The 8,555-nt window shown below is 42.4% G+C and overlaps 3 protein-coding genes across 3 annotated transcripts; 2 read left to right on the top strand and 1 right to left on the bottom strand.

Annotated features, from left to right (window-relative positions):
* Nucleotides 1-752: 752 nt before the first annotated feature.
* LOC130744388 (uncharacterized) lies at nucleotides 753-2,552 on the top strand. The gene is made up of 3 exons (XM_057596578.1): nucleotides 753-922; nucleotides 1,013-1,690; nucleotides 1,768-2,552. Exons 1-3 carry the CDS (start codon nucleotides 865-867, stop codon nucleotides 2,550-2,552), a joined length of 1,521 nt encoding a protein of 506 aa, XP_057452561.1. The 5' UTR covers nucleotides 753-864.
* Nucleotides 2,553-4,903: 2,351 nt separating this feature from the next.
* Nucleotides 4,904-5,449, bottom strand: LOC130744387 (protein MAIN-LIKE 2-like). Its single transcript, XM_057596577.1, has one exon. It carries the CDS (start codon nucleotides 5,447-5,449, stop codon nucleotides 4,904-4,906), a length of 546 nt encoding a protein of 181 aa, XP_057452560.1.
* A 1,483-nt stretch (nucleotides 5,450-6,932) lies between these two features.
* On the top strand, nucleotides 6,933-8,326 carry LOC130743425 (E3 ubiquitin-protein ligase RDUF1-like). Its single transcript, XM_057595671.1, has one exon. The coding sequence runs from the start codon at nucleotides 7,048-7,050 to the stop codon at nucleotides 8,068-8,070; it is 1,023 nt and encodes a 340-aa protein (XP_057451654.1). The 5' UTR covers nucleotides 6,933-7,047; the 3' UTR covers nucleotides 8,071-8,326.
* Nucleotides 8,327-8,555: the final 229 nt, after the last annotated feature.

Raw genomic sequence — 8,555 nt, 5'->3', positions numbered from 1 at the left:
TGTTGAAGTTACTGAAGCTGGAAGTTCATCAATGCCAGTGCCGACGTATCCGTCGTCTACTCAACCGACACCCACTGAAGACGGTGGTAGACATGTTGTTGATGAGGAGGTTCTTGCAGAACCATATACTGTGCCTTTTAGCGTTATGAGTATTGAAGAGTCCAATATCGTCGTTTCTTCGGATGTCGCAGTTAATTTGGGCGATGATTATGACTACCGCCTTGAAAATGATAATGTGGACGGTGAAGTCATTCCTTCAGACGATGACCACAATGAAGATGAAAGAATGCAAGAAGGAGGTGGCGAGTCTGACACAGACGAAGAGGGAGACCGACACGCTAATCCTCAGCCTCAGATGGCACCTCATCCTGCTGATCAACCCGCGGCACCAGTGAATGTCAATGTTGAAACCCAAGGTATGTACAATCAACATATCTCATCAAGCGTTGTTTTTTATAAATATATGGTACTTGATATATTTCTATAATTTTTTAGGCCACCCAAATACGGCCCCATTCTGGAGTGCTTCTTCGCATTATACATATATTAACTGGGATCACCCAGATGAAGAAACTAATTTTTATTCTGAAACGGATGTGAATGGATCATGGAAGCTTGGTGATGACTTATGTAAAGGTTTGATTTTTGAAAACAAGCGTGCTGTACAGGATGCCCTGTTACACTATTGTCTTAGACTAAATTAAACTTATAAGATGAGTGAATCCAAGCCAGAGAGAGTACTTTACTGCAAAGTGTCAGAAATCCGTAGATGGATGCCCGTGGAGGATAAGGGCACATCTATCCAAGAAAATTGGTAAATGGACCATATCCAAATGGGGGGGTTCGCATACGTGCTTAAATGCGATGACTTCTCAAGACCACAAGAAGATGACGTCAACCTTCATGTCCAACTACATTCTTGGTATAATGCTTACATATGATTACTATATCGCTACACATTTACAAATATGAAATTGCTATTAACTTACATTATTTTTCTTTTATGTCTTAGGCATGGTAAGTGTCCAACCAACTGTCCCTATTTCTCTCATACAAGAGAGGATCAGTGGTCAGCTCAATTACAAGGTGTCATACTTTAAAGCTTGGAAGGCGAAGCAAAAAGCACTTGCTCGCGTGTTCGGTGATTGGGAGGAGTCTTACGACCTGCTCCCTAGGTGGTTGGAATATATGCTGAGGTTTTCCCCTGGATCCCATTACGAGTTTGTCACAACTGGCTATAAGGACCAGTATGGCAATGTTGTTCCTGATTTAAAGAAATTTGGTCGAGTGTTTTGGACGTACAAACAATGTTGTGACGCATTCAACTATTGCAAGCCAATGATACAAATTGATGGCACATTCCTGTACGGAAAGTATAGTGGAACTTTGCTTATTGTCACGACACAGGACGGGAACAGTAATGTGTTGCCTTTAGCTTTTGCAATTGTGGAGGGAGAAACACTCGGTGCTTGGACGTGGTTTCTTCGCCTGATGCGTGTGCATGTCACCAGGAAACAAGGGATATGTCTAATATCAGACAGACACGCCAGCATTCTCTCAGCAGTGGGGAATCCATCTAACGGGTGGCAGCCACCAAACGCTTATCATGTGTATTGCATTCGCCACGTTGCCAGCAATTTCAACACCAAGTTTCACAACACAGAGCAGAAAAATGAACTGATAAATATGGGTAAGTTTGCGTCTGTTCATTAGTTAAAATTTTTATTTTTTTAATATGGAATATTGAAATTTGTTTGAAATGTGCAGCTTACGAGCCTTGCCCATATCTTTTCGAGCAACGCTTAGCGGCTTTTCGAGGGCACAACACAGCTGTCCGGCAATGGATAAATGACATCAGCAATGAGAAATGGAGTCGAGCTTGTGATGTGGAAGGTCGTAGATACGGCCACATGACCACGAACTTATCTGAGGCTGTGAACAAAGTGTTCAGGGGTGCTAGAAACTTGCGTATCACTGCACTTGTTAAATGCACATATGGCAGGCTTGTGGAATATTTTGTGCAGCGAGGTTCTGCAGCAGCAGCACAACAAAGAGCCGGCGACATATATTGTAACAAGGTCATGGAGGCCATGACAAAGAATGCGACGGTTGCCCAGTCTCACATTGTGCGGACGTATAGCATAGATAGGTCCAGGTTCGAAGTAGAGGAGGGATTCAACCAGCAGAACCATCGCAGTGGTTATACGTGGCGACTGAACTTAGATGAAAGAACTTGCGAATGTGGACGCTTCCAGACGTTCAAATATCCTTGTTCACATGTGATCGCGGCGTACGCCAACCAGAGTTTAGACTATCTTCAATATGTGGACCATGTTTATACGATTCAGAACATTGTGGATGCGTATTCAGGGCAGTGGTACCCCATTGGGAATGATCTGAACATGCCGCCAAGAGCTGGGCCTAGAATTGCTCCAGATCTTGCCAAAATACGGAAGAAGGGTCGTCCAAGGTCTACCCGTATAAGAAATGAGATGGACTTGAGGGAGACTCAATCTCAGCCGAGTCGGAGATCGGTGTCACTACAAAGATAAATATGTTGCTTTAATTGTGCAAGCTCTTAAATTAATCACCATGTGTAAGCTTGAAGTGTAGTCTAAATGCATGTAAGAAATAATTATGTTAGAGCTTAAACATTGGCTCATTACTATTGTTTCTAACTTAATATGAATTGGATGCTAGTACATATCAAAACAAGAAGGAAAGAATTTAATAGTATAGTATTATATACTATATATATATATAAATAAAAGTTTAATGTATAAACTAAATTTTTATTATATACTCGTATATATATATATATAAAAACTATATATATTATATATATATATAAACCCTGTAAACTATAATTTACGTAAAAACATAAATATTACACACTAATATATTACACACCAATATATTACACACCAACTTTAAAGTCTAAAATATATTACACACCAACTTTAAATTCACTAATTATAAGTAAATGATACAACAAATCAACAATTTCGACAATTAGGATAAGGACGGTTTCTTGCATCCCGGTATGGCCTATCTGGGTCTCCCCCTGCAGCTGCACGGTTCAAGTCCAGTTGGAAGTTAGCCTGTGTCTGCCGGAGCTGGGAAGGGTCTATATCTCCCCAGAATTGCGGTCGAGGAGGATCCATCAATTCACGAATTGCAACACCATCCCAGTCACCCATTGGATTCCAAGTATCTGGACTAACGTCTTGCATATGCACTGGCGGTGTTTGAAAGTTGTCATAGCCATGTTGTGACCCAGCAAATGACTGTTCACCAACAAAATTTATTGATGACACAAATTGTTGAGATTGTGATCCATCAAAATGCGGTGCCGGCACATATGGCTGAGACTGTGAACTGTCAAAATGCGGTGTCGGTATATATGACTGAGACATGGAACCATCAAATTGTGTTGAGGGAGTATATGGCTGAGATCCATACATTGTTTGAGTCTCGGGCATCTACATCGGTGTCTCTTCCTGATCATCAGGAACTCCAGAGGACCCCGCCCCATAATAGTATGGTCGGTATGTCTCATTCAGATCAAGGGGGTACAATGAGTACTGTCCATGTGGAGGTGGTAGTGTTCCCCCCTGAATAATAACATGTTCGGGAATCTGAGATTCTCGCCGTCTTCCAAGACCTTCCCCTTCTTCTTTTCCAGTCGGTGGTATGTCATTTGTGGTTGCGTGTGTAAACTCCATAGGAAAGCTAGGAACCGATGCAGCGGGATGAGATATCCTGTCACTTGCATGACAAAGTGTAAGGCAACGAGCAGCTTGGTTCTGAAGGTCATGATCCGTGTATAGTGGGCGACCTTCAGGTGTCAGTCCATACCAAACATGCTGAACGCGCATAGCCTACATTATTAATAACAGAGTGAGGATGTTACGTGCATATATGAATAAAGGAGTAAAAATATCACAACAACTTAAATATAATAACCATTTGCCCTCTTGTTGCAGCCGCACACGTCAACCAACGAACGGAATACTTGTCATACCAAATCATGTACTCATCATTTGGCCTAACAAGAGTATTAGTCTCGGGTTGGTTAGCCAACCTCTGGTGCCTCTCCGACCACAGTTGTATAAAACCACGCATGTTATGTACCCAATCCTGCTTTTCCTTCCCTTTCAGAGAAATATCATGCATTTCATTAAGTTGAGACGGTGCATCCGGTACAGGTTGAAACATCCCGAATTGTTGCATAACTCGATCCGGTTGATGCTACTCTGAAACGTGATAGAGTACCATTGACACCACAGTTCTCCATAAATGCATGTTTTCTCGACAACGTTCCGGAAGCCCATTGAGAACACGATCAGAGTACGGCTTCCACACAAACTACATACACAAGAAGGATAAGAATTTAAATGAAAATAAAGATAAGCAAAGTACGACATCCACACAAGCTACTCACGTCATTAGAACTCAAATCGTCTAATTTGGTGCGCCACCACTCGATTTGCTTCTTTGCTCACTTTATTGGTTTTTCCGGGTCCGGGTCCCTCCATCTGTTTAATATATAAAAAATGAATGAACCGTAAAGTTTGAATTTAAGGAAATGAAATTAGCAACGAAATTTATTATTTAAATTATGTGCATACCTTGCCGCGAGTGGGAGGCCACGGTGCAACCTCGGTGGATCCGGGCCGATTCCTGGAATCCTTAGCCATGCCCACACTTGTATCAAATAAGCACAGCCACCAATCTCTGTACGTGAAGCACCGGTTGCATAGCACAACTCATGATAGAGAAGTGCTAGTACGACTGAACCCCAACTATACTTTGCGGTCTCCTCAAAGTCTCGTAAGAGAATGAGATATCTAAGAGGGACATGTGAACCGGTGTGGTCACAAAGTAAGAAAGTACCAATTAGTCACAAGATGTATGCTCTTGCAGCATACATAGTTTGTATCGGGTCGGCACCGGCTAGATTATGAAAATTAAATTGCTCAGCTAGCCAAACCAACTTCAAGCCACCTCCTTTGATAGCACTGGCGGGTGGCACCACTCCGAGCAAGTCCTCTACAAGCTCAGACCAATCACACCAAGTAACTCCGGTGACAGGATTCCCATCAATGGGTAAGCCAAGATGAACAGCAACATCTTGCAGAGTGATAGTACACTCTCCGAACGGCATATGGAACGTGTGTGTCTCAGGCCTCCATCGCTCCACCATAGCTGATATTAAAACTTTGTCAAGTTTCAGAGACCCAGCTAAAGCGGCTTCGTAAAATCCGGCTTGACGAAGGTGGCCTACAATTTCAGCGGGAATAAAATCTCGAAAATCCCGATATTTTCTCACTTTCAGAATTCTATTTATTTGGTTCCACGCACCAATAGACACGTGTTTGCCATCTTTTTGCAAATACAACACACTATCATTCCTCGGACCCAATTTGACCACTTCTTGGTCGGCCATTTAGCTTGAGAGAGGTTGAGGATGAATGAAATTGAACAAAAGGAAGAGGTTGTGATGAGAGTTGAGGTTGTGAAGAGGTTGTGATGAGAGTGAAAGTTGAAGTTGAATAGTGGCGGTCTATTTATAGGGGTTTCAGACCGCCACTATTAGCCAAATCAATTCGCAACAAATGTTGCGAGACCCATGTCAATCAATTGCATGCATGCCTCGTGTCGCCCATGCAAAATCAGGTAATGGGATTCGCAACCTTTCTTGCGACACCCATCATTTACTGGTCAAAAGCACGTCACCCACACCCTGCCAACCTACCACCATCATTCAACCATCATTTCCAACTCTACTTTTCAGAATACAAGGAAAACGCAAGTTTTCTTGCGAATCCCACATGCGGCCAACCATCATAAGGCAATGATGTTTCCAATCACCCTGCAACCCATCATTTCCCAATCAGTTAGACTTACTTTTTCAGAAATAATACATGGGTTCCGCGAGTTTTGTTGCGGAACCATACTACCCCATACACCTCAGCGCCAACGTGTCCAAAAGTACCCCATCTTGCTAAATATTTTTTTTTGTAGCCCTTTTTGCTAATTAAAAATATTTTTTACATTATTCAGAAAAAAAATTCTATTTTTTCTATCATTCTTTGAAATTTGGTTTTTCAAAGAACACAAATCCAATAGCTTCTTCGTGTGAAAATATCAAAAGCATCAACCTGAAAATGATGTGAAACTCATAGTAAGAATCATACGACTTTGATCTATTCCAAGTTTTAAGAATCCAAATGTCCCATATATTATGGACATAATTCTACTCGATGAAAATGTTGTTTTGACACTCTTTCTTCTAATTTTTTCTATTTATCTCTTATCAAGACCTTGTTTACAGTTTTCTGAATTTTCTTGTAATTTTTATTTCATATTTTTCAAGGTGATAAAATTCAAGCTTCCATTGACAATAACAATAACATTGTGAGTACCTTCCAAGACCAATATTTACTTTTGGCTGATTGTACGTGACACATTCAAGAGTTACAGTCAAATAGATTGAAAATTCTTGCACATGGAAATGAAGGAAATGTATGTTCAGCAAGAACGAATGTAATTTATAAAGATGTTTTTAATTGGATTTGAATTAATTATTTTTGAATATTTTTATGATACACATATTATATTATTTTTAAATTATACAGTTATGTCTTTCGTCCTGTATGTATGATATGAGTTAAATATTAGTATTAATTATGGCTAAAGAGATATAGTGAAGACTAAGCACAAAACAGTGAAAAGTAAACCGACTCATTTATTTATTCAATTCAAATTCAAGTCAATTCCAATCCATCCATTAAAATTAATTAATAGGACACCTAAAATGAATTAATGAAAGATGAGAAATTGCCATGTATTTTCCAGTAGAGCAAGAGCGTAGACCACAGGGTAAGGTGTGTGGTGGTATTACTGACTACTGTAGTTCAAAACGCGTTACCTTCTAAATCCTTAAATGGACGCTCTCTCTTCCACAACCCTTTACCAACAACATTCATTCATTCATTCATTTTCTCCAACCCAACTCGTTCAACTCAACTCGTTCCGAACAAAATGAACTCGGACACGCAACCCGCTACGACGTCGTCGTATTGGTGTTACAGTTGCAACCGCTTCGTTCACCTCCTCGACCACAACGACGTCGTTTGCCCCCACTGCCAAAGCGGCTTCGTCGAAGAGATCCACGCCGGCCACTCCCCGGCGGTCTCCCTCTTCGCCGACGGCATCCACGCTTCCCGCCGACAAGGCTTCCGCCGTAGACGCCGCAACGCCGGCAGCCGCTCGCCGTTTAACCCGGTGATTGTGCTCCGCGGACCCGGCGACGACGCTGCCGGCGCCGACAACGACGGAAGCAGCTTCGAGCTGTTCTATGATGATGGCGACGGCACCGGTCTCCGACCCCTGCCGCCGACCATGTCAGAGCTTTTGCTTGGCTCGGGATTTGACCGGTTGCTGGATCAATTCTCCCAGATCGAGATTAATGGATTTGGACGGCCAGAGAATCCGCCGGCGTCGAAGGCGGCGATTGAGTCAATGCCGACGGTGGAGATCACGGAGGCGGAGGTGCAGGCGGAGACGCACTGTGCTGTGTGCAAAGACGCGTTTGAGATGGGTTCGGAGGCGCGTGAGATGCCGTGCAAGCATCTCTACCATTCGGATTGTATTCTCCCGTGGCTTTCCACGAGGAACTCGTGCCCGGTGTGCCGCCACGAGCTGCCGTCAGATCAAGGCCAAGGCCAAGGTCAAATCTCCGGTCAGATCGACGAAGAAGCGGTGGGGTTGACCATATGGAGGTTGCCGGGAGGCGGGTTCGCCGTCGGGAGATTCTCTGGCGGGAGAAGAGCCGGTGAGAGCCATTTCCCGGTGGTGTACACGGAGGTGGATGGCGGCGGCGGTGGTGGTTCTAGTAGAATCTCGTTTTCAGTGGGAAGCAGCAGAGTTAGGGAGAGTCGTGGGTTTCGCAGAGTTTTTCGCAATTTCGTGTCTTTCTTTGGGAATAGGAGTCGTAGCATTTCGAATTCGTTGTTCAGTAGAAGCACTCGGAGAAGAAGCACAACTTGGGTCAATGAAGGTTGATTTGATTGAGTTATTTTTAGAAAGGAAACTATCAATTTCTGTTTGAGATTCAAATTCTTACTGTAAATAGCATAGAATTGGGTACTTTGTTAGAACAAGGAGGTTTAGTTTTTCCCTGCCCTTGGGGTTTGAGAAATATTGAGATGAAGATTGTTCTTGCTGTTGAACATTCAATTGGGGAAAAGACCATGCTTATTCCCTTGCTCATGTTGTTAATTAGTTACTTATTTACTTGATTTGATTAATGTTGATACAATTATGTTAGTCATGTAATCTTTCTGAGATAAGGTCTAATGTGAAATGTGCCAATTTGATGACACTGTTTGAAGGGGTGAAGTGTTATGTTAGGTGTTTGTTGCAAGGTGAATGGACACCAGCAAAATGACAGAATAATTGTTCTTCAGATCATTGTGCTCAAGTGATCTAAAATATTCTGAATTCATCACGACAAAAAGAATGCCAAATCTCTATGTCCATAACTTTTG

The sequence above is a fragment of the Lotus japonicus genome, chromosome 3 (assembly GCF_012489685.1).
Source record: "Lotus japonicus ecotype B-129 chromosome 3, LjGifu_v1.2".
NCBI lineage: Eukaryota > Viridiplantae > Streptophyta > Magnoliopsida > Fabales > Fabaceae > Lotus > Lotus japonicus.
Note: the sequence above shows the minus strand (reverse complement) of the source record. Positions and strands in the feature narration are given on the sequence as shown.

What these genes read in the sequence shown, in the direction of transcription:
- LOC130744387 (XM_057596577.1), bottom strand. Translation starts at nt 5,449, where the DNA reads ATGGCCGACCAAGAAGTGGTCAAATTGGGTCCGAGGAATGATAGTGTG.
- LOC130744388 (XM_057596578.1), top strand. Translation starts at nt 865, where the DNA reads ATGACTTCTCAAGACCACAAGAAGATGACGTCAACCTTCATGTCCAAC. An exon ending in CATGTCCAACTACATTCTTG is followed by an intron (nt 923 to 1,012) that starts GTATAATGCTTA and finishes TTTATGTCTTAG; the next exon opens with GCATGGTAAGTGTCCAACCA. An exon ending in AAATGAACTGATAAATATGG is followed by an intron (nt 1,691 to 1,767) that starts GTAAGTTTGCGT and finishes TGAAATGTGCAG; the next exon opens with CTTACGAGCCTTGCCCATAT.
- LOC130743425 (XM_057595671.1), top strand. Translation starts at nt 7,048, where the DNA reads ATGAACTCGGACACGCAACCCGCTACGACGTCGTCGTATTGGTGTTAC.